A 26,019-nucleotide genomic window follows, 5' to 3' on the forward strand; every position below is an offset into this window, starting at 1 on the left:
TTTTGTCTGTGTGGCTCTCTATTTTGTTCCATTACCGTGCAGCTTTGCTTGCTTCCAACTTAGTAACAAGACTTGATATCTAGTGGAACGAATCTCTGTCCCTTCTTTCTCTTCTTCTTCTCTTTTTTTTTCTTGAGTCCAGGTCTCACTCTGTTGCCCATGCTGGTGTGCAGTGGCATCATCATAGCTCACTGTAACCTCAAACTCCAGAGCTCAAGCAGTCCTACTGCCTCAGCCTCCTGAACAGCTGGGACCATTATGGGCATGGGCCACCATGCCTTGCTAATTAAAAAATAAAACTTTTTGTGAAGATGGGGTCTTGCTAGGTTGCCCAGGATGCTCTTGAACTCCTGGCCTCAAGCGATCCTCTTGCCTCGACCTCCCAAAGCCTTTTTATTCTGCATATTCTTGCTATTGTTGTTGTTCTTCCTCCCTCCTTTTTCCTCCTTCTCCTCTTTTTCTTCTTCTTCCTCTTCCTTTTCCCTTCCTGCTTCCTGTTCATCATCAAAATCACCCTGCCTAGTCTGTCTTTTACTCTGCCGTATGAATTTTAGCATCTGCTTGTCAGATCCCATTAGGATTTTGATTCAAATTAAATTTAATTTATGGATTAATTTTTTGAGAAAATTGCTTTTTTTATGATATTGACTATCCCATCCATGCAAACTATATATCTTTCCATTTATTAGAATGTTCTTTAATATTTTTCAATAAAGCTTTATCATTTTCTCCTTGAAGCTCTTATGTATATTTAGTAAGATGTGTGTATGGGTACCTCAGAATTTTGTACCAATCATAAATCTTATCTGTTCTTAAGCACTTCCATTGGTGATAGCTATTTACATAACATTTATTGAATATTTTCTATGTACACAAAATTCTGTTGAGCTTAATTAATTTCCACAAATACACTGAGATATATTTATCAGTATATTTCCCTCTTTGTAAAGATTAACAAAGTTAAATATCAGAGAGATTAAGCAACTTGAATATGGTTGTATATGACTAGTGATATATCCTGGATTTGAGCTTAGTTTTATCTATGTCTTTACCTTTTGCCAAGAGCCTTTCCTTTTAAATCAGCTGATGGTTCTCTAATGTGTGCATTTTGTTTAGCAGAATTATTTTAATAGTAAAAAACAGAAATCTCATTATAATAATGCCTTTATGTGAAAGAGTCATTTAATTCACCCAATATATGTCTCTTAATACCAATTAATTAATTCATCTGGATAGGCACATTCATGGCAGAGAGTAAGTCCATAAAATAAATGCTTTCTCTGGCCGTTATCTTTGAATCAGCTCTTAAGGAAAACACACATCTTAACTGAATGACTGTGGTTTCTAAATTGCTCACCGCCTTCCTTATGCTTAGCCCTATGTAGGGTTGGTCTCCCCAAAAGTTGGACAAGTCTGGAGACAAGGTCAGGAAAAAGGAGGAGAAAAGCTAATGCAGTGAGCTAAGATGCAGATGAGTTTTTAATACTTTTAACATTTGGACTGTCTAACTCTCTCCTTTTAACGTCTAGCTTCCCTAGTATCTCCTTTGGTAAAGTCTCCTTAAATTCTAATTTTACTCCTGGCTCAAAAAGTGTGAGCCCATCTTTCTCTGATGTGTGCTGTGGGCTCATGTGTTTCCAGCTGTTAGTTCATATCCTTTTGTCCAGGGTGTCTTTCTGGCCTCCTGAGGGCTGGAGCAGGTGAATTTCTGGGAATGGTTCTGGGCAGCGTTTTGAGCCTCAGAGCACAGTAGGTGTAGATGTCTGGGGCTGTTTGTAGCTCTGCGTCAGTGTTAGGGCCGCTGGGTGCTGTGGCTTCGGCGTACGCTCTCATGGAAGATGGTTCCTTTCTCTCTGGGACTCATTGCAGACACATGGATTGGTAGTGGAAGGTGAGCAAATACGTCTCAATTCTCTCTTTTTTTAAAAAAATGCTTAATGATATATATGTGCCTCATAGTAGATATGAAATAAGTATCCACTCACTGAAGGTGACAGAAAAAGAAAAATGGATTGAGATTTATTTGCATTGTGGAAGGAAGGGGGGAACTATTTTTCTGTCTTTGAAGGCTCAAGTGGCCAATTAGCTTTAGTTCATAGACATATTTTGATGTTTGTTCCAGGCTCTGTTATGAGTATGTCCATTCCATTCATTCAAAAAGCATTTATTGAACACATCTTATATACCAGGCACCATTCTAGGCACTAGTGATGAACAAAGCATGAAGATGCCCGTTCTTTTTGAGCATATGTTCTCGTGGGTGTGGACATAGACAGGAAATTTTTAGAAAATGAACAAGGTATTTATTTTTAGATTGGAGTAAGTGCTATGAAGAAAATAAATAGGTTAGGAGAAACACCCCAAAAAGACATGGGGGCAGAGCATGGTGGGTATTGCAATTTTGGCTTAGTCTGTTAGCCCAGCCGTGGAATATAGGTTCAAGAAAGGGCCAGAAATATGACCTGGCTGGGTTCAAGTTTACAAACAACCAGATATCAATGAAACAGGGCTCCGGGTGGGTGGACATGGTTTCCAGAATTTGGGGCTTAAGGCCCTTAATCCTCCAACCATGTGAGTCCTGAGAAACAAACTTATACACCAACTAAGGCATGACTTCTGCTCTCAGGATTTGTGCTAACCAAGGTTAATGTCTGGGTTCTGGGTCTTCACACTGTGGTTGTGCCAACTTGGGGCAATGGGCATCTCCCTGCAAGGCTCTGGACGTCCACCTCTGGGCCTTTGTCAAGATCGCTGTAAGGCGTCAGGGAATGTCTCTCTAAAGAGGTGACATTTAAGCCGAAACTTGAGGATGACAAGGAGCCAGATCATAGCATTGCAGGAAAAGGAACAGCCAGTACAAAAGCCTTGAAGCATGAAAGAGTTCGGTGCATTGGGGAACAAAAGGGGACAGGAGAGTGAGCTGGGGGAAGGAGGGGGGACCAGATATGACTGTAGATGTTGGCCAGGGCTACATCAGGCTGAGTCATCTAAACCAGGGCAGGGATTTGGATTTTCTTCTAAGTATGATGAAAAGCCAGTGTTATAACCTGGGGTTCATGAACTTATATTGGAAGAAAGTTATGACTGTATGAAAAATGTAAATCTTTCATTACTTTAATCACAAACATAGGCAACAAGCAATGAAAGTATACCATTTGTGCCTTTGTTACCAGTAGAAATTGGAAATATTTCCATTTATTGCTGTTATTACAGTTATCTCCAAAATGTCCTTTATGATCATTGCACCTAATTAGAAGTTATGGTAGTTATTAGAACTTAAATATATCTTGTTATTTCATGTATTAATACAGGGGTCGTCAGTGATAGCCTGTGGACCAAATCCAAGCTACCACCTGTTTTTGTACCTAAAATTTATTAAAACATAGCCATACCTATTTATTTAGATATCACAATTGCAACAGAGATGTTCTACCCTGCAGTGCTTTAAAATACTTACTGTCTGTCTCTTTCTGGAAAAAGTTTGCTGACACCTGCATTGATAAAGCAGCATATGTATTACTATGATACAATTTTAAAAGTATTTGGATAGCTGTTTGGTTTCTTTGCAAGCCTATGTATTTTATTTTGTGCATTTAAAAACACTATTCAGAGAATAGATCCATAGGCTTCACCAGACTGCCAAGACATCCATGACCAGGAAAAAAATGAAAAAGAATCCCTATGCTACAGTGTCTCAGCTGGGAACACCAAATGGATTGAGTTGACTTGTACTTATTTCCTCTGCTTAATTTTCTCTTCCCCCTTCTTTGGCAGATTTTCCATTACTTTTGGTATCTGGTACTGAAACTGCCTCTTTTTTTTATGAATGATATGTTGATTCCTTACACATTTACTGAGTGTACCAGGTAGAGGCTGTATTAGCACCGTTCAGTTTAATCCCCACAATGACACTTGGTTGTAGGTATGATTGTCTTCAATAACAGTGAGGGAAGGGAGGCCCAGAGACCTTGTCATGCCCATGTACTCCTTCATCTTATATTTACTGAGCACCTGCTGTGTGCCAGGGGCTCTGCCAAATGCCCGGGTGACAAAGCTGTTAGTGGTGAAGCCAAGGTTTGAATCAGGCCCATGTGACACCGGCCTCTGGGTGACTCACACCACGGCAGGTTGTGTTCAGGATGCCATGTGACACTACCAAGCTCAGCACTCCTCCCTCCCTGGTGTTTCTGTCCACTTCATTTCATAGCTCCTGGCTATAAAGGTTTATATCTGTCCTCTCTCCACAGGCCATTGTTTGTATCGTTTTGCCTAAAACAGGCCCTGGAGTTGGTATTTTCCCAGCTGTAGTAGCAGCTTTCGTGATCCCTGCCAATGGAATGGCCCTTTAAAAATGCTTTCTGCAAGCACGAGCTTCTTTCCTGTAAGTGCAGCTCTTGTCTCCAGCACTTTATGGCTTTCTGAGACCACAGGCTCTAACTTGCCCATTGCAACCCAGGTTTAAACATTTGCACATGTCATTTGATTAAGGGGTAGGTTAAAACTGATGGCAGCGGGAGGGTCTCTATCTCAAGTGGATGGAAAAATGAGGCTATTTGGTGTGGTTCACTCAGCTTGTGCAGGTCCCTTCTGTCCAAACCCAGGGAGGTTGCTTTCTCCCCTCGAAGCGTAGGCAATCCTCATTAGCTGGGCTGGGCAAATACCCACAGTATCAGGCATCTTTCCAGCTCTTTTCCCTTCTTTTCCATGTTGCAAGTGACTATCATGGTAATGGGATTATCCACACGGGCACCTGCGTTTCTCAGTGCACACACGCACGTTATATTCTACCCATTAGGACTCCTGCTTCAATGCTATTTTGTAACCTACTTTTCTCACTTCACCGTACAATGTTCCAGGTTCTCATATTATTGAACATTCTTTTATAGCAGCACATTGATGGCTATGTTATATATCATTAGCCTGCTTTATCATAATTTATTTAAATTTTTCTTCTTATTAGGGGACATTTGCAAGACTTTGTATATCAGTGAGAGTCCAATCAGGATACAGAAACCATGCCGTTATTTAAACAGGGAAAATTCAATTTAAAGGCTTGGCAATTAGTAGAAGCTGGTTAACTGTGAGTAGAGGGGCAAAAGGGGACTCTCACGGGTCTAGAAGAAGCGGTTGCAGAAAAGTGACTGTGGCCTCCAGTCTGAGGAATAGTGGGCAGGTTAGGAACTAAAGACCAAGGATGAGCATCACGCCTCTCCCAAGGCTCTTCAAAAAGGGTGTAGCTTCCTCAGGGACTTCACCGTCCACTGGCGGTGGTGCAGATGCTGGTCGGGGGAAAGAAGCTTGGCTGGACCACAGAAGTGGCCCTGTCGCCGGGAGGTCGGGTAGGCAGAGCTGCTTAGAAGGGACCCCTGGTAGGGAGAGCAGAGGTTAGGGGTGCAGGGGGCCCTAAGGCTTCCACATGGAATAAGAGTGGATCTGGAAGGGAACTGCCTTCCTGTCCCTGGGTGGAATCACTCCGGTGCCCTCTATCGGAGCAGTGTCACATGGCCCCAGCTGGCAAAGCGGAAAGGCCTGCAGGATCCAGCTCCAGTGTCACAAAGCCGGGCCGGCAATGGGTTTTGAGGTGAAGGAATAAATGAACAACTGGGATACGTGGGTTTGCTTTTAGTTTTGTCTCTGCTGTAACAGTCCTGCAGTGCACATGGTGTCAGACATGCCTGCATCTCTGGTGTTTCTCTAAAATAAATTTGGGCGTGAACATTTTTAAGGTCCTTGTTATACATTACAAAATCATCCCCCAAAAATGTGTTCCTGCTGATTCTCTTTCATGCTAGGTATGGGAGGAAAGACACATGTATCTTTGTCACAGAACTCACTACGTATGAGATTTTTGGATCTTGGCTTCATCTACTGGGTTGTTAACCCTGAGGCTGGGATGTGCTCAGAGCCAGCAGTTCCGGGTTGGACCCTGCAGCTGGGTTAATAAGCCCCCAGCACTGCCACGATGGGAGCGTCTCTCACCTGGCTCAGTCGCCTGAACTCGCTCCCCTCCCCTCCCATTCACTGCCACCCACACATTCATTTCCCCAAAACATCCCTTGCATTGTATCAGCAGTCTTGCTCAGAAGCGTTAAGTGTTTTCTCTTTGTTTATGGTACTGCAAATGAAAAGAAGAGGAGAGAATTGGCCATTGGCGCTGAGGCCATTGCCTCCGTTCTGTGGACGAGAAACTGAAGCAAATTGACTTGCCCAAGGCCACATGGGAAGTTGGCTGGCCCAGGCCCAACCTGGGGCTTCTTTCCTCCCAGTCCACTGCCCCTCCCAGATGACCGGATGACTGTCGCCCCATCATCCTCACCCTCTCATTGTCCTCCTGGCACAGACCTGTCGTGAGAGAGATGTTATTAATGCACGTCCCCCTCCCCTGATGCTCACACTGTGCCTTTGCTGGTGCTGCCCCTCTGACTGGGAGGCCGAGCTCGTCGCCCTCAGCTTCTGTGCTTAAGGGGACAGCCTACACTTACTTCAAGGCCAAGCCCAAGACTCCCATCTATATAGTTACCTTCCGGTATAGAGTCAGTACATTCCTAGAGTGCTAGAGGGACGTGGACATGAATTGGGTTCTACCCTGAGCTTTTGGTCCTGGGCATGGACACCAGGTGAAAGTGGGTGTGTGCTTGCTCCTGCCTTGTGGAGCTGGCCACAGAGGCAGCAGCGTCCCTGCCTGTCAACAGGGGGCTTCTTTTCTTTAGCAATAGTGGACATCTAATAGTGCCTGCTCCTGTGAAGTAGGTCTATCATCTCCAGAAAAACATATCGCCTTTTATCTCTACCTTCCACAAGTCCTTGACTAAAACTCTGAAGGGGTCAGGCAGTCCCCTTCTGTCCTTCCGCCTGGGCCCGCCATGTCCTGGCAGACTCCCTGGGCTCCTGGGAGCTGTCCCACTTCGTTTCTCTCTGTTCCTGCTGACCCAGATCTTATTACAGATAGGAAGAGAGCAAACCATTTGTTGTGGAACAGGCCCTCCACCTTCACGTTCTGTGTTTACAGACCACAAATTGGTAGTTAATAGATAACTCTTAATACCTGTCTTTGTTCTTTCTTTTCTTGGCTTTGGAAATTGGGCCCCGGATATCTGGGTGCTATGAAAGTGAAAAATGATTTGTGGGAAAAAAACAAAACAAAACAACTGAAACTAGAATCCAGTCAGGGGCGTGAAAAAAAAAGGAGAAAAGAAGTCAAACCACAAACCTTTCAATTAATGGGTGGAGATAGAATGCTACGGCTGTAACGAGGGGGTGGGCGTGTCCCTGGTGTGAGTGGCCCTGGGAATGCCAGGACATCAGTTGTGGGCATTGACAACAGTTGCCCCTTTTCCTCCTTATCCTCGTCCTCACTCCCACCTCTTCGCCTTTTTTCCCTGTGTTTGGGAGGTTCGGATTTTATGATCGGTTGTTTCTGACGTACGTCTGTAGCTGTCAGATCTGGAGTCCTCTGTGTAGAGGCATTGCTCGGTAACCTAGCAACCAGCTTGGCATGCACTGCCCTCCATTGTTTCATTAGCCTGAAGATGTGGAGATTAAGCCATTGGACACACCATGGACAACAAGGATCAGGTTTCCAGGCAAAATCAGTCTTTGCAATGATTAAGGAATGGATCTGAAGAACAGCAGTATTTTGTGGTCATGAATCCACTATAAAGGCCTCCTCACGTCTGGAGAGAGAGGCAGACACAGACAGGGATGGAGAGAGAGAGGAGAGAGCTAGTCGGGAGGATTCTGGAGCTGCCTGCCCGCTCAGGGGCCTGGACACGGGATGCCCAGCGCCCCTCCCCCCGGGACCTCTTGTTGTTCTGGGTAAATAACAGGAAGGGCAGGAGAATCGGGATTTTTGACCAGGCAATAATTCTTAATTTGTCTAACTAAGTAGAAAGTTGGCATACTGAGACAGGCGCATTTCAGAGGGAAACGTATGACAACAATAACATTTTTCTGCAGGAGCTTATTATCCAGTCCACACAGAGGCCGAGTCGATGAGCTAGTTCTGTGCAGAAACACAAAGGCACCCTATTGAGACGCCTGTGAATGTCAGGGGCTAGTACAGTCTGGAACTGCTGGCTGTGAGTAAATATGACAGCAGGGCTTTGGCTGGCTGTCACTGGGCCACTGTCATCTCCGCGTACATTGTGTGCAGTCAGGATATTTCCCTGCAGAAATGTTCTTTCTGCTGCTTTCCTCCTTTTCATTTTTGAGGAGCTGGCATTCGTTTTGTTTGCCTCGGACTTTATTACCTTGAAATTCAAAATACTTGTTCCAAATGTGCTGAGTAGTCTTAAAAAAGTTTAGACTGTGATGATCCTAAACTTCATTTGGCATCAGAATTACCTGGGATTGTAGTGACAAGGCAGCATCCCAGGCCCCTGATTCAGTGGCTGTGGAGGGAGAGACCCAGAAATCTGCGTTTTTATACTCACCCATGGTGATTCTATAGCCAGTGGTCTGAAGATTATAGGAAAAATGGAAGATTGAAGACTCATTTCCTAATCCCAGCCTCTCGGGAGGCTGAGACAAGATGATCGCTTGTGGCCAGGAGTTCGAGACCAACCTGGGCAACATAGCGAGACCCCGTCTCTACAAAAAATGAAAAAAAAAATTAGCCACGTGTGGTGTGGTCCACCTATAGTCCCAGCTACTTGGGAAGCTGAGGCAGAAGGATCGCTTGAGCCCAAGGGTTTGAAGCGAACTATGACAGCAGTGAGCTATGATGATGTCACTTAACTCCAGCCTAGGAGACAGAGCTAGACCCTGTCTCTCAACTGCCCCCCCGCCCCCAAAAAAGACTAATTTCCCAGAGAGAGAGCAGGTGGCAGTTTCTGTTGATGAATATATTCTTATATTCTTCATTTTTGGAGAATTATTTTCCCCATTTGGGGTAGGGGAAGGTGGTGTTGGCTCATTTTTTTCCTTCCCCTCATACATTTATATGTTATTTAATGATGTTCCTTGTCCAACCTAAAAAAGGTGACCCTGCTTTAGTTGAATACTGCTTGGATTAGCCCTATTGAAAGCTGGTTCCAAGTGTTACCAACATCACTTGTTGATGAGACAAAGCTGACAGGTTTCTCGCCCACTGTCACAAAGAAGAGCATCACCTTGCAAAGCTTTGGCGGTGTCTCAGGCAGAGGCATATCAGTCGGAGTCCCATTAGAGATGCAGCAACAATAGGAGATATCTAGGTAGAGATGTATGACCGGGAGTTGCCTTACGTGATTATGGGGGCTGGCTAGGCAAACCCAAAACCACAGGGCAGGCTGAAACTCCAGGGCGCTGACTGAATCTGCTATCCACAGTTAGAATTTGTTCCTCTTCAAGAAACCCTCTGCTCTGTCTTTAAGGCCTTTCAAGTTGTTGAATCAGACTCACTCAGATTACCTGGGATAATCTCCCTTACTAAAAGTCAACTGATTGTGGACTTTCATCACATCTGCAAAAACCTTCACAGCAACACCTAGATTAGTGTTTGAATAACTGGGGACTGTAGCCTAGTCAGGTTGATACATCAAAAAGAGCATCAAAAAAAAAGAAAAAAAAGACTATTATAGAAAGTAAAGTCAGAATGTATTGAGAATTGGAAGTTTGATTTAGGCGGGTCGGTCTTTCAGAGCGTGTATGGGGTCATGATACAACAGGCCAGGATTGGTGGAAGAGCAGAAAGGTTAGGGACTCTTAAGGTGAAAACAACTGATGTTTTCCATTTAAGAGTTTCTGGGCCGTTCAGGGATTTCTTACAAGGAGCAGTCATGCCATTTGCCTGGACAGGAGACTTCTGAAAGAATAAAGTTATGCTGATGAAACCAGAGGAAGAATACAAAGTGCTGTTGCGGTAGACAGTGTGAGGTTTGGGTTCTCGTGCCCAGGTGAACGTGGGGGAGGGGTAGACGGTTTCTGTTCTCAGTGCCCATGCCCTGGCTGCCTTTTTCTTGAAGCAGGACACACCACTTGTCCCCAAAGCACAAGCCTTGCGATTCTGCTTACTGCTGTGGACAGACATGCCTACCATGTTGCCCACTGGCTCCTCCAAGGAGAGGATGCGTTCACTAACAGCAGACCCTGGCTAGACTTTCACCCTACTTACTCTTGCCCTCCTTCTTTTTAAATGGCTAAAGGTCAGTCTACCTTTTGGGTGTCCTGTCTTCCTTTTCTTCATGTGCCTCAGGCTCTACACGACCACCCAGGACTTTTCTCTGTTCCGTGAGGATGTCTTGTCCTTTCATGCCCCAGAGCTTTGAGATGTGCTGTTTCTCTCTCTCTTGGGAAATCCTGCTCATGCCGAGTGGGCCTTCCAGAATGTTACTTCCACTAAAAGCCTTTGCTGCAGACCCTGATCCCCTTCCCCTGTCCCCCTCACACATGTACACCGATGCAGTGCTAGTCACCCCCGCGACTCTTCCATGGTACAAATTTAATTATTACGCATCAGTCTCTCTCACTTTATTGAATTCCTAGAGGACAGGAGTTCATCCTGTTTTACTTTGTATCTGACGTGGTGCCTTATCTGTGGCCTGGCATATAGGAGGTTTAGCCATTTATTCAACAGATAGTTTTTGACTGGCAGCCGTGTGCCAGGCTGGAGATGTCCCACTGTTCTAGATAGGAGCGATATAGTAGTGGCAAACCATCTGCTCTCATGGAGGTGACATCTGGGGGGGTGGAAGGAGACAGCCCGTGAACAAGATAAATAAGTGAAATCACACACACACACACACACACACACACACACACACACACACACACAGTGCTTACTGGATGCTTGGAAGACTGTATCAAGGAATGCTTCTCTGACACAGACAGAGAACTGAGTAGGATAAAAAAGTGAGAGACTCCCAGCCTGCTAAAGGCAAAATTCCTACTTAGCCATACTGGTCTGCTTATAGAAGGGGGGCACATTTGCTAATATTTATTCTGCTAGATATGTGCTTGTGTCTTTCGAGTAACACAGATTGCACTATTACTTTTATTTACCAGGTTATGTGTAGGGGCTAGCTAAAAACAAATAAGGGTACAGAAATATGCTTTTAGGATGTTATTTTTGTCCTTAATGGTAAACAGTTAATTAATTTTTATTTTATTTTATTTTACTTTTAGCATTTGCAATGTGCTGGGCACTACTCTGAGCACTTTAAATGGGTTATCTCATTTAGTCTCAGAATAACCTTAGGAAATAGGCACTCCCCATTTTTCATATGAGGAGGCTGGGACAGAGGACAGCCATGCCACTTGCACCATGTTTCTCAGGTAGGAGGTAAATTTATGTTCAATCCAGGTGGTCCCATTGCTTTTAATCAATGCTCTACTCTGTCTGGGTAGAATTTATGAAATCAGAGCAATGGCAGGCTTTTTCTTTTGCTAATGAAGTTTGCATTCCAAGTTAGGCCTTTCTTTTTTTTCTTTCCTAAGAGATGGGGTCTTACTCTGTCACCCAGGCTGGAGTGCAGTGTGTGCTCATAGCTCACTGCAGTCTTGAAACCCTGGGCTCAAGCGATCCTCCTGCCTCAGCCTCCTGAGTAGCTGGGACTACAGGTGTGTACCACCATGCCCAGCTATTGTTTTTTTAAATTTTTTATAGAGATGGAGGATCTCACTATGCTGCCCAGGTTGGTCTTGAACTGCTGGGTTCAAGAGATGTTCCGGCCTTGGACAACCAAAGCATTGGGATTATAGGCTGAGCCACTGTGCCCGGCCCCAAGTTAGGCCTTTCTTACAGAGCCAAAGGTGTCATCAGCACATGGTGAAAGAGGGATGATCCAGTTGATTTTCCTGATAGAATATAGTCTCAGAAGCAGGTCTGCCAAGCTGCTCTCTCTGAGTTTGATCTACATTTCTGTCAGGACCTTAAAGCTTTTAATGCATATATTAGAAGTTCTTGAAAATATCTCCTTTTCTTCCAAAATACAAAACACTGATTATAAAACATGGGGGAAGGAAGTAAGAGAAGGTGAATGAACTGTTGACTGAGAAGGCACAGGCAGAAGGGATGGCGTTTTCTGGAACAGCAGAAATCATTACCATTCTTGAGCCAATTCTGGGCTAGACACAGTGCATATGTCACCTCTTGTTCTTTCCGCACCTCTCTAAGCAATGCATTGTTCCTCCCGCTTTAGGGAAGGAAAGCATAGGTCAGAGTGGCTAAGTAGCTTGCACTGAGTCCGCACAGCTGGTACAAAGCACAGCAGGAATTTGAACCCAGCTCTATCAGAGGTTTTTTTTTTTTTTGAGACAGAGTCTCACTCTGTTGCCCAGGCTAGAGTGCCATGGCTTCAGCCTAGCTCACAGCAACCTCAAACTCCTGGGCTCAAGCGATCCTGCTGCCTCAGCCTCCTGAGTAGCTGGGACTACAGGCACGCGCCACCATGCACGGCTAATTTTTTGTATATGTATTTTTAGTTGTCCAGCTAATTTCTTTCTATTTTTTTAGTAGAGACGGGGTCTTGCTCTTGCTCAGGCTCGTCTCGAACTCCTGAACTCAAACAATCTGCCCGCCTTGGCCTCCCAGAGGGCTAGGATTCTATCAGAGGTTTTAATAATTCTTTAGGGCCGGATGTGGTGGCTCATGCCTGTAATCCTAGCACTTTGGGAGGCCAGGGCAGGAGGATTGCATAAGTCCAGGAATTTGAGACAAGCCTGGGCAACACAGTGAGACCCTGTCTCTATTTTAACAAAAACAATAATAAGAAAAATAAATAAAAATAATGCTTTGGTTTCAAACAATCAGGGCAATACACAGTTCTCAAGATCTTTTCTTCAAATCAATCTTGCTTGGGTCCCAGAAAGTAAGGAGTGAACCTCGCAGGAGTCCATGTGGAAGCTTCGAAGCCAACCGCTTACTTTCCCCTGGCCCTCTTTCCACCCAGCACCCACAGACAGCCCAGGGTGCGGCGAGGAAGCCGTGGGAATCTGCAGAGCACTCCTTAACGCCAGTCTTACTTCTGTGTTCTCGTGTGTTTGACCTACTGATGAACCAGCCCCTCTAAGGATAAATGCAGGATCTGGGTCTTACCTCTCATGTCAGATTGCCAAGGTTCCAGTCTTTTCTCCTATACTTCTCCACAATGTTGGGAAAATAACTTATCCTCGCAGTGGCTTTGCTTTCTAATCTTTAACATGGGCTTAGAGTTATTATGATGATTAAATAAGCATGAAAACCAAAAACCCCAGTCCAGCGCCTTTCAATCACTGTTAGTTTATTGCTATTATTGGGAATGCCTCTTCATAATTCCAAATTTCCAGGAGGAGAGATTATTTCTAAACCCTCCTGGCCTCTACATACCCTCAGGGCCTCTCTCCCTGTGTGATTGGAAAATGTGGGCAGAACAAACTGGGCCGTTTTTCCCTCTTGGAAAGCAACATGCCTTAAGTCTTGCCTGAACGGGGTGTCCCTGCCCAGAGGGTTCAGTCAGCACGTCTGCTGGTGGCCCTCTGAGCCGTGCTCTCCATAGTCACTCATTTAGAGGATATTTTTGTTCTCCACCTTCTCTTATTTTCTCGATTTGTTTAACCTGAGCGAAGAAGACATATGCTGTGTATTCAGCTTTCTTAGTACTCTATAATTAGTATTTGCCGTCGTCTTCAGTTCTCGTAAAGTCATAGGATTTTAGAGTTCAAACAAGGTTTTAAAAATGACTTGGATTCATTTCTCCTTCTCGTACCCGACCTACCTGCCAAATGCCGGTCAGCACATACTTGCACATTCCCGGTGACAAGGAGCTGGCTTTCTCCAGAGGTGGCCTGGGTTGTCTGGGCCTGCTCTGCGCTGGGCTGAACTGACCACGTAGGGTTTGGATCCGGCTGTGTTGGGTTTGCAGGCCTGCCTGCACTTGACGTGAGATGTTCAGATGTAGTCGTCATTGGGAGGGGTACTGGCCTGAAGCCTGCCCCCTTTTAGGCACATTTTTTGGAAAATTTATTGTCCAATAAGTAGCCAGAATTGGTTGAGGGATCAAGCGATCTTCTGTGTCTTGGGCATCTGACTGAGAAATTTCCCACCACCTCAGTGTGCCTGCTGCATCCTGAGCAAATTCCAGCTCGTGGCTTGTCTTAAACTATGCGAGAGAGTGATCCTCGAGGTACGTTTATCAACCTCCTGGCCTCAGTGCTCCAGGTAGGGGATGCAGCCAAGGTAAGTCCTAGAAGGTCACCTCCTGGAGACTGAGCACGTTGTGTACCGCAATGGAAGACAGTAAAACTGCCAGTGAAATTCTGCCTTCAAAGCCGAAGATGCTAAGTGACAGCTTCAAAAAAATCACCTTAAATATACTTGCCAAGTGGAGACAGACCGATTTGAGGTCTTCTCATTTATGCTGTTTGTTCTTAACTTCAAGGTGTCACGCAGAAGGAACCAGCCAATGTTAAGAAACCAAGCTCCTTAATAACCTTAAAGAACTAACAGCTTTATTGAGATATACTCCACAAAAACAGACCTTTTAAAGGTGTTCACTTTGGGGCGTTTGGTACATTTACAGTGTGGTGCAACCGTCACCTATCTAGTTCCAAAACGTTTGCATTACCGCAAAAGAAAAGCTGGACTCATTAAGCAGCTGTTCCCATCTCCTCCCTCCCCCCGCCTTAGCAGCCACTTATCCGATGCCTATTTCTACTGATTTGCCTATTCTAGGCATTTCATAGACATGGAATTATGTAATATGCGGCCTTTGTGTCTGGCATGTTTCGCTTAGTGTGATGATTTCGGGGCTCATCCGTGTTGTAGCATGTATCAGTGCTTCACTCCTGTTTGTGACCTGCTAATTTTCCATGGGGTGGATTTACCACATTTTGTTTATCCATTCTTAAGTAGATGGACATGTGGGTTGTTCCTACTTTTTGGTTATTATTATGGGTAGTGTTTTGGTGAATATCAGTGCACAATTTTTTTGTGCAATAGGTTTTCAAATCTCTTGAATATATAGGTAGGAGTGGAATTGCTGGGTCATATGCCCTTGGTAACCTTTTAAAATCACTTTTTCTGTTTGTTATTCTTGGGGCCCCATATCCCTTTTCTTTGGGTTTATATTCACTTTCTCTGTGCTGAGTGTTGTTAGTGACTTGATAGAAAGTTAACATTGTTTATAGAAATAATTAAAAAATTACTCGAGTGGTTAGCTGGGAGTGGTGGTGCACACCTGTAGTCCCAGCTACTCGGGAGGCTGAGGCAGGAGGTTCGTTTCAGCCCAGGAGTTTGAGGTTGCTGTGAGCTATGATGATGCCACTGCACTCTAGTCCAGCCAACAGAGCGAAATCCTGTCTCAAAAAAAAAAAAAAAAAGAAAAGTACTCAAGTGGAAATAAACTGAATTGTAAGAATGCTTATTATATAGAGTATCTACTAGATTATATTTACCTTTGTTCTCTTCTTTACCCAGCTTCTACTTGAAGATTTACAAAGACTTTTGTTTTCTTTTCCAGAATCGCAATGAAATAAAAAATGGCACTATCCTTCGATTAACCACATCTCCAGTAAGTCAATCTTAGTTTATAGCTTCCCAATAAACTCTTTGCCCTCCAGTTCTGCTATATGTGATTACGGGATACTAATTTTTGAGGGTGACTTCAGTGCAAAACAGAAGGTCTCTGGAATGTCCTCGCAGGCAGATTCTGGATTAGCAGGAATGCCATATTATGAAAGAGAAAGACTTTATTCCAGGTTAAGAGCAAGTTAGTTACCTGTGAAACCTTTAAGGTTTAAGTTGGGTGGTCACCTCAATAATTCACATCTTACAGCTATGCTGATTGGTTTTGCCCATCTGCCCACACGTCCACCTATTGCCATCTGAGCAAATCTAGACAACAAACAGACAAAACCAAAGACGGCCTGTTACTTCCCTGTAAAGTCAGAGAGAGTGTGTGTGTATGTGTGCGTGTGTGGAAGAGATAAAGAGAGGAGAATTTAAGCATTTTCTAGCTTCGGTCAGTTATTAAGACAATTCATAAAAATACCATTTAGAAATGTTGCCCATTTACACTGTTTCATTGACAGCTGATTCTAGATAAAGAACTTTAAAATATTCTGAATAAAAGCTGCTAAGATGCCGCAGTATTTTTAGGCTATTGTAGCTGACGATGGAGCTTTTCTTGCTCTTTCCTACTTGCTTGTAGACACTTTGGGTGGTAACATTAGCATATCTAAACTATATCATTTCACAGTGCATTTTATTGCTTTCCTAAAAAATAATCTACACAAAATACACCAAGTGTTACTATTTTCACTCTGCGTAAGTGATGGAAACTGTGTCTAACTATCATTTTCAGTTTCTACTGAAGCCATGTGGTAGGCTAAAAATAAATAAAAAAATTGGGAAGAGCATCTGGCTAAAACTAAACTGCGGGTACTGTGACTACCACCAATCCTTACTGCTGAAAATTAAATTAGAGAGTCTTAAAAACTCCTAAACATTTTACCCAGTACCATCTCAAACCTAAACAACGTGATGAGCTCAGTTGAACACACACCTGGAGTTGCCTGAACTATCTTCCTTGCTTCCTCTGCCTCTTAATGGAAATTATAATTTTTACTCATTTGTCAGTGGCTACATGATGATCTGAGATGTTTTTGTCTGCCTTTGCATTGGTATTCTTACTTGAGTCAGCATGAATTAATGTTAATTTGACCTTTAGAGACCATCGTTTCATTTGGTTCCTATTTATTCTGCGAAAAGCACTCATCTGTGTGCTGGGCAGAAAGAGTACACCTTGTCTCTTATTTCATCTTAGACTCAGAAAGGCCCAGCTAAGGATTCAGTGCTCTTTTTTATTGCTGTGGGTTCATGAACAAAGTTTCCAATCTGAGTCGCTCTTTGAAAGAAGGTTAGCGTTGGGCAGGGTGAAGTTTCTCAGCATCTGCAAGTGACCATACTAATACCCTGGCATGACTTGTCATCAGGGACGGTGGAATTTGTGTTCTTCAGATAACAATGCTCACGTTCCCAGCTCTATGAATGGAAAGATCGAAAGCCAGTGTACAGGGCACTGTTAAAAAATGGGAGCCCACCTACAAGAGACAGGTTTACATTTTTTCAAAGAGTAGCGGTTCCCAACCTGGATCAGTTGTGGAACTTTACAAATGCTGGAGTCTGGGCCTTTATCGAGGAGCTGGATTTCAGTATCTGGGGATGGGGCCCTAAAATCTGCATTTTAAGCAATCACCCTGTGGTTTGGCTATAGCCACAGGGTCTAGAATTGGGAAATTATAAGCGAGGTATTTGGGATCTCTAAAGGTCATCTGTGCTAATATAACAGATTGTTTTTTATTATTTTGCATTTAACCAAAAAATATGGGTCACACATGCTTTCTTTTCACTTTTTATATACATGATAAAAATATGTTAAAAAAAAACTATCTCCGTCAAGTTTGTTAGGAAGTATTAGAGTACCATAAAGAACACAGCAAATGGTGTTACACTACTTTTTAAAGTCCCTCCATCTACCTTAGCTGAACTTTCCCTGCAGCCACATAAGGACATATCCACACCCACGTGGGTACACATGTGCATGAACAGACACACGCATGCACACACACGCACATGCACACACATGCGTGTAGTTCCCTTGTTAGGCAATGTGGGCTGTGGTGAGTTTTACCTCCACTCTGCCAAAGGTGGTCTTTCTGTCGATTGATGAATTTGTTTTCTGTCTGCCTTTATCACAGAACGGTCCTTTCTGGATTGTTTGTAGCGAAATAGGTATTAATACAAAAAGATCTGAACAAAAAACCTGCACTGTTTTTCTTGTAAAAGCCCTTGTACTTGGCTGGCGGTCCTCCGCTGCGTAGTAAATCCTTAGGCAGTCTCCCTCGCGGCATCTTAAACATGCGTGTCTTTGTGCTGTGGTACCTTTATCCATCTCCCCAGTATCATAAAAACACAGCCAGGAGCACACCCAGAGAATGTGTGCAAAGGTGTGTGAGCTTCAGAGCAGCTCAGGGTTTGGGAGCTTCAGACCGTGCAGCCGAGTGGTGTCTCTTTCTACCTGCCAGGGTAACAACAGCTGTGGAAGTCGAGTCTCAGGTCAGCTTGAACAAAGCATATTTATAAATCAGTTCTGATTATTGTTCCCATCAGAAGCAGCTTGGATTGCCAGACCGTTTGTATTACTTTTCTGAAATTTTTGTTTCAAAAAGTGCTTATGATGAATATATTTATAGTCTTAGAGTGGGGAGAGCCTTCTAAGTAGGACACACACACAAAAAAAACCTGTGGAAGCCATAAAGAAAAAGATCAATAAATTTGACTGCCAAAAAATAAAAACCACCCTAAAAAACCTTTATGTTTGAAAAAAATTCCAGAAACAAAGTCAAAAACAGCACATTAGAAGAAAAAATTGCCAAGTACATGATACAGGGCCAATTCCTTAATTTGTAGGACCTGTTCTGAATGGATAAAGAAACTGCCCCAAAAGGCAGGTTGCCAAAAGCTATGAACAAGGAATATAAGGCGAAAAAAACCCCAAAATTATAAATATAAGAAAAGAACCTCAACCTCTCTCTTAAAAGATGGAAACCTACACTCTTAGAAAATCAGGGTGTGGGTCAGAAGTATAAATTGGTATAGCCCCTTTGGAGGGCACTTTAGCTGTATCCACCCAAGTTTATACACACACACACACACACACACACACACACACACACACACACACACACATTGTCTTAACAATTCTACTGCTTGGAATTTATCCCATAAATAGACTCACAAAAACACTACAGGACACAGACACACACACACATCCAAGCATGGCTGTGTGTATCATTGTTTTTAGTGAGCAAAAAGTGGGAATCTGTAACGTGTCTATTGGTGGGACTTGGTAAATACAGGTAATTTCCATGACATAGAATATTGTGCAGCTGTTAATACGAATGTGATATGTGCTGTCACAGAGGATCTTTGAAGTATGTCATTATGTGCAAAAGCAGGTTGCAGAACTTTGTGTATAGAATGATGCCAGGTATGAATATGGAAAGGAGTATATAGGCTGATAAAAGGATAAAAATGTTTCTCAAGGGATACCACAAGAAAATGTTAAAATGGGGCTAACTTTATTTTTTTATCTTACAGCTTCTGCTAGTACTCACATACGTCTTTCTCATGAGCTGGCATTATTTTTAATTAAATAAATACACAAATAAATATTATAAAGTCATTGTAGTATATAAGAAATGAATCACAATGTCCTATGCTAAAAGCGTTTCGGTATTCCAGACTATGAGATTTTTAAAGAGCCCTTTTATATATGAACTGAATTATTCTTGCCCATTATTCTTCATTTTGCCCATGTGCACACAGAAACCAAAGCTGCTCATCACATACCTACTGTTGCTTTGTCAGCTCTAAGCATAATCCTCCCTTTCTGCTCTCTTCTGTTTAGGGAACCAGTATCGGAATTATCTCGGTCAGAGGGCCTGTCATAATGATTTTGGGGGATAGTTCCCCCTGGTGATTAAAAAAAATGATATTATCTCAGTCACTATGTGGATTCAGGTTGTCAGAGATTTTAACAATAAGACCATTAACATTTTCTTAATTTTTCATTTTTTCAATTCAATTTTTCTCTCCTGGGTTGAGAAACTAAAAAAAATAAAAAAGATATTTATTTTTTAAGATGGCAGCTATTGGAGACTTTTGCAGGTGAAAATGATCCCTTATAGAGAGAGAACCTGATGATACCGTTAGGGGATAATTTTGAAGCAGAGTACCTGAGAAGGCCAGAGGAGTGGGGTGACTTCTAGTAGGAAACAAGGCACCTGGTACGCAGTGCCAGGGGGAAGCAGAGCTTGCAGGGTGAAGATGCTGGTGGCCTGTGCTCTTGGAAGTAGGAAGAAGAAGGTGGGCTGGAACTCCTGGCTGATTGCTTTGATTTCCTCAGTAAAATGTGAGGCAGGACCATCAGTGCCGGGGAGGAAGCGGCAGGGGCTGGGGGAGGTTTAAGGAGAGAAGAAAAGTTGTGAAGGAGTCATTTTGGAGAGACATAGCAAACATTCCAGGAAAACGTAATTGGATTGCTGGGCCATATCGAACACACATTTCAAAGTAGCTGTGAAACCGTTGAACCTAAGGACATTCTAGACTACTTTTTAATTGGCATCATGGACCCAGAATTATGCCGGAAGTTTCTTGGGGATAACTTTAACTGTCAGCTACTTGACACACACACTACCAGTACTCCTAACTGTGCCACCACCGAGCCGCCCCAGACTGTTTCCTTCCCTCCAGCCTGGCCGTGAGCCTTTCCCATCCAGGACATGAGGCAGCCACATCGAGCTGTTTGAGTGACCCAAAGTGAAACTCATTTCCTATCCTTAGAACCGTACCAGAAAATAAAACTTAACCATTGATACAGTTATCCACGTAACTGCTAGATTCTTTTGATTTGTCTGATTGCTTGAAAAATCAGAACTAAGGCTATCTTATTTTTAAATAATGTTGATTCATTCCTCCCAAATATAAAAATATTGCAGAATCATTATGGAAAATTCAAAAAAATGAAGCTTGCTACAAAGAAAATTATGCAGTTCACAAATAACCACAGGACATATCTTGATTTGCCCTCTTTGGTCATTTACATGCAAACACATGAATATGTGTACATATGTGTATGTACATGAACGTATGTATTCATTTATTCATTCATTCATTTGGTGAAATTTGTTTTGAACTCCTGGCAAATGCCAGGCACTGTTCTAGGTGCCAGGTGAGTTTACCTTCTAGAAGACACACATCCCCACAAACAATAAGATGTATTTGCATCCTGGCTGTTTCTCTTAATATCCATCATGAGGATATTCCCGTGCTATCTTACATGCTCTAAAAGTTTCATTTTTCATTCCATAGAATATTTCATCCTATGACTATATCGTGAGTATTTCACCATTGTCCTATTGGTGAACATGGTGATTGTGTCCAGCATTTGACTATAAACGCAATTTTAAATGTTCCAAATGCACCACGCATGTGTCTCCGATATTTAAATGCATCCTTTAGGGAGGCACATAACCACCCAGGATTGCTCTAGCTCTGCGTGCTCACGAGCTCTCTGGACCACCTGGCCTGCTGCTTTTCTATCCTCACCTCCTCCCACTCTCCCGTTGCCTACACACCCCAGACACATGGTCCTCCGTCTCTCCCTCCAGACATGCCAGGCTTGTCCTCCCTGAAGGGCTTTTGCACTAACCATTTGTGCTGCCCAGAATGTTCCTCCTCCACAGTGTGGTTGGCTCCTCCTTGTCAATCGGAGCTCTTTATGAATGTCACTTCCTTAGGTTGCTCGTTCCTCAAAACCAACCCATGCAAAGAAGCCACTAGTCACTCTCTATGACAGTCTCTCCACTTTAGGTTTGCTATAAAACTTATGAATATTCAATTTTTATACTAATTCTTTTTTTTTTTTTTTTGAGACACAGTCTCACTCTTTTTGACCGGGCTAGAGTGAGTGCCGTGGCGTCAGCCTAGCTCACAGCAACCTCACACTCCTGGGCTCAAGCGATCCTACTGCCTCAGCCTCCCAGGTAGCTGGGACTACAGGCATGCGCCACCATGCCCGGCTAATTTTTTCTATATATTTTTAGTTGTCCGATTAATTTCTTTCTATTTTTAGTAGAGACGGGGTCTCGCTCTTGCTCAGGCTGGTTTCGAACTCCTGAGCTCAAACAATCCGCCCGCCTCGGCCTCCCAGAGTGTTAGGATTACAGCCGTGAGCCACTGCGCCCAGCCTATACTAATTCTTTTTGATTATCCTCCTCCAACGCTGAGGTGGGTAAGCCCCAGGAGGGCGAGAACCTTGGCTGTTTTTTTTTTGTTGCTGTGTCCCAGTGGGCAGGACAGTGCCTGGTTCTGAGTAAGCTTTTCAGAAGTATTTGTTGCATCAGTGAGTGAGGATTCTGAGGATTTTGAAGGGACATTGCTTTCAAATGAGTAACTGTAAAGACTTGTCTGAATAGAGGCTAAGTAATGTTATATGAGAGAGATCTGTAATAACTGATGTCCAAAAGTAAATTTTCCTGACACAACCCCATTATTTTTATAATAAAAACATTTATTTCCACTTTTTTTGTATGATAAAAGTTTTATATCCAGATTATTTAGACATTTGAGTAGATAAAAATAACGCATATCCCTATCGTTCTGGTTCCAACTGGGAATAACATCACATGAAAACGTTCCACCGTTTTGACGTATTATTGTGATTGGAGATCGTGTCTGGGACTCACATCGATGGGTCGCCTTTTCCTGGCAGACTCTGGTGACGGCGACTGCCCAGCTGAGAAACAATCCGCCACTCTGTGGGTCGGAGGGAACTGTAAACACGATCTGCTCACAGTTCCTCGGTGTACCTACTGATGGGGAAAATGAGGCCAGGAGAGGTGAAGAGAAGTTCGCTGCCGCCCCAGAGCTGGCCAGTGGCGGAGCTGGAAGTGGTCCTGGGCTCTGCCTCATAGTTCAGGGAGCTGTCTGCCGCGGGCAGGCCTCCCATCCTCTTTAATGACGTGTCCCTCCAGTGGTTCACCCATGTCCTGAAATGAAGAGGAAAACTTACCCAAAAGCAAACACTGTGGGAACTGCACATTTTTGAGAAGAGTTGCCGGCTTAGATTTTGGTACCGAGGGCAGAGCAGGCCAACAGCAGCGCTGTGAAGACAGGTCAGGGCGTTCTCAGACACAGGGGCGAGTGCAGGGGAAGGCAGGGCCGCATGTTTCCGTAGGAACGTTCTAGGCCATTGAGATGTTCAGTGTTGCAGTTTGACACAAGTTGAAGGAGCCTTTACTACTGTTACTCCTTGGCTGAGACCCCAGCAAGTATTGCTTTGCTATTCCGATGTGTGACTGTCTTGGTAAAATATTTTCCATCTCTATAGCAGCAACCCATTCATTAGCAGTTTGGGGATTAGGGAGAACTATTCAGTCCTGATTTTCTCTGCTTGGGATACTTGTCCTTTTCAAGTTTCTGTTGTTGTCTCTCCTCACTTCTTTTATTTAAAAATTTATTTATTTATTTACTTTTAGTAGGTAATGCATCAAAGGCATACAAATGAGGTAAAAAGAATGGTATAATAAATCCCATCTACTTAGCTTCCCCATTATTGACTTTATTTTCTTAGCAAAGGTTCTTGCTGGAAAGTGCACAACTTTTAGAAGCGTGAGCAGCTTTTCTGTTAGGTACGGTAGACCAGGAAGGCACCCCAGTGCCCCAGCTGGGGAAGATGAGGTGGTAATCGAAAAACAGAACCAGAGCGGCTCTCGCTCCGTCATGACTGGGAGGTGGGGTATCCTTAGCGAGTTCAAGCAGTGCTTCTCAGCGTGCCATTCCAGCACCGGCATACTCGGCGGCACCCGGGGGCTCGTTAGGCATACAATTTTGGGAAGCCCACGCCAGGTCTTCTGAACCAGAAACTCTGCCGGTGGCCTGTAATCTGTGTTCTAAGAAGCCATCCTGGTGATCCTTGTGCGTGCAGCAATGTGAGATCCACTGTTTAGAGTGTGTTCTCCGGAGTCCCGCTGCCCAGGTTCTATCTCAGCTCCAGCACCGACAAGCTGTGTGACGTCGGGCAAGTTACTTAACTTCTCTTGCACTTCAGTTTCCTTTGCCAAATGAAGATAATGAAAGTACCTACCTGTTAGGACTACTGTGCGGATTAAATGAATTTCTTCCTGAAGGTATTTAGAATAGTGGCTCAGAAAAAATGCCAAGCGACTGTTAGCTGTTTTTATTACTAGTGTCAATTACGCCAAACACAGTTAGTTTTAATAACGACAATGAAATAATTTTTGAATAGTCATTATTCTTATAATCCGTAGAGTAAATGCAAACTCTCTACTTGGAGACAAATGTATTTTTTAAGAATTTAAAGTGTTTTACTTAGGTTAAATATTATATATGAATGTGAGTGCTGTATATCCATTTGAAAATTTTGCAAAGTAGTATATCTTTGAGCAATTTTAAAGCATAAATGAAATGATTCTCTCCTAGCTCTCCACGCTGCCTTTTAAAAAGTGGGCATTTAGGAATTGACGTCTAATATGTCATTTACCTGTAAGTCAGTGAATAAATAAGTAGGGAGGGCTCTCGTTTTCCTCCTCCTTCCTTCTTCTTTTTAAATTTCTGATGCAAAATGGTTTTTGTTATAATTAAATGGGAGACCCCAGCACATCTCTGACCACGTGATGGAGGTGGGGGCATGGGTTTCACCTGTGTCTCGGGCCCTGAAGAATTGCATTGGTTCCCCTGTTAAATCCCCTTCTCCCCTTGCCAGCTGCTTCCAGGCTACAGAGGAGGGGAAGTGGCCAGGAGGGAAGGCTGTGGATGCCTTTGGGGTGCTGCCCTTCAGCTCTTCCCCTGTGTGGCGTCCGCCCTCCATTCCAGGTGGAGTCTGTGGCCAGCATCAGTTTGGTTTCTCAATGCCTCTGTGGATGCCCTCAATCCACTCTGCAATCTTAACCCTGTGATAGTTCATAAGGAGTTCCTCAGATATTTGTAACCAGTTTCTGTTCAGGGGAGATACGTCATTGTTGGGGTCAAATACCCCAACCTGCCTTTCTCTAAAATATAACACAGTTTCAAAGGAGAAAGCAAGTACCTAAGAAGGAGAACGTGACGATGGCAGAGTGTTTCAACCACGGCAGTTTTGAGTTAAATAAAACTGGAATAGATGTTCAGTTATTTCTATTAAGCAAAAACACAGGCAGAAAAATTTAATATTTTATTTTTCTTACTGCCTGCCCCAGCTGAAAGGTAGATATGAAAACCTTAACTGCGTGAATAAGAAATATAGACTGCAAATTATTATCCAGAAGTTCAGCTTCTCTGATACGTTTCCATTCCTCTGTGTCCTGCATGTAGAAGCCAAGTGCAAATGCCTCGAAAGGGAGAGATCTAATTCTAGGCGTAGCTGTTAATTTGGTTTCCTAATTATTTAGTTTTAAATTGTGTAAGTGAGTAGCCGATGCATGTGAAACCCATTCTTGGAAATTGAAATGTACAAGCATCGTTATGTAGTGCTGCAAAATTTGCAGTAACCCGGAAAGATTATTTGGGTGTCTAATGAAGCTTCTGAAATAGTTTATAGGCAGTTATTACTCAGAGTACTGACTGAACAGGGTGAGCACACTGTATAAATTTGTGTAATTGCTTAACTAAGCAAATAGGTTTTTGTTGCTTCTAGGTAATAATTTTACTTAAAATGTAAACATTCCCGCATTTCCCCCTCCTTTCTGCCACACCCTGTTCCATTTCTGAAGCTTTGATATTCTCGTGCTTTTACTCTTGCTTTTCTTTGAAGTGGAAATACGGGCCCTGTGGAAAGAGCACAGCTGCTTTCCGTCGTGAAATGAACAGATGTTGCACTGAAGGTGGAGCGTGTGGGTTGCAGACCCGCACTTGCGGTGCCCACTCTGTAGCATGCACAGTCTTGCGCTTTGCGCCTTTGTACCCTTGTTTCTCAATGAAACATGAATTTTTTTGGCTGTTGTCGTTTCCTTTGTGAACACTCTTCCCTTTGCTTTTGCCCCGGTGAGGCTCAAAATGCCCAGCAGCTCCATGAACGAATCCAGTCGTCGAGCATGGACGCCAAGCTGGAAGCCCTGAAGGACTTGGCCAACCTCTCCCGGGATGTCACGTTCGCCCAGGAGTTTATAAACCTGGACGGCATCTCTCTCCTCACGCAGATGGTCGAAAGCGGCACTGAGTAAGCATCTTTTCATCCAGACTTCCAACATCTGTCCTGTTTGTTTCAGTGTTTTGAATATGGTTACATTCCTTATTCTTGCAATTGCTAGTTTTAAAGACCAGGAACTTGGCTAGACTCAGGAAAAAATGGTTTTTAAGTTAATGGCTAAGTAGTGTGGGTTTGTAATTTCAGTAGCTTTATACCCTCCACCCAGCAGCCAGCCAGTATCTGAGAGAAGGTAGGAATCTATCAGATATTATACCTGAAAATTTCAGATTTGTGAGAAAAGATATTAGATCACTATCTCTTGCCAACACTAAAATTATAATTCTACAAAATATTAATCCCTCACATCCCTTGC

The 26,019-nt window shown here is 43.5% G+C and overlaps 1 protein-coding gene across 1 annotated transcript in view; it reads left to right on the plus strand.

The window, feature by feature from the left end:
- Positions 1 to 26,019, plus strand: part of LOC105805796 (engulfment and cell motility protein 1) — a 265,488-nt gene that overhangs the window by 40,372 nt on the left and 199,097 nt on the right. Inside the window, exons 4-5 of the mRNA XM_012638750.1 lie at positions 15,417 to 15,467; positions 25,507 to 25,676. Of these exons, the coding sequence (XP_012494204.1) occupies positions 15,417 to 15,467; positions 25,507 to 25,676 (221 nt within the window). The remainder of the gene's footprint in view (positions 1 to 15,416; positions 15,468 to 25,506; positions 25,677 to 26,019) is intronic.

Source organism: Propithecus coquereli, unplaced genomic scaffold, assembly GCF_000956105.1.
Source record: "Propithecus coquereli isolate 6110/MARCELLA unplaced genomic scaffold, Pcoq_1.0 Scaffold134, whole genome shotgun sequence".
Taxonomy (NCBI): domain Eukaryota; kingdom Metazoa; phylum Chordata; class Mammalia; order Primates; family Indriidae; genus Propithecus; species Propithecus coquereli.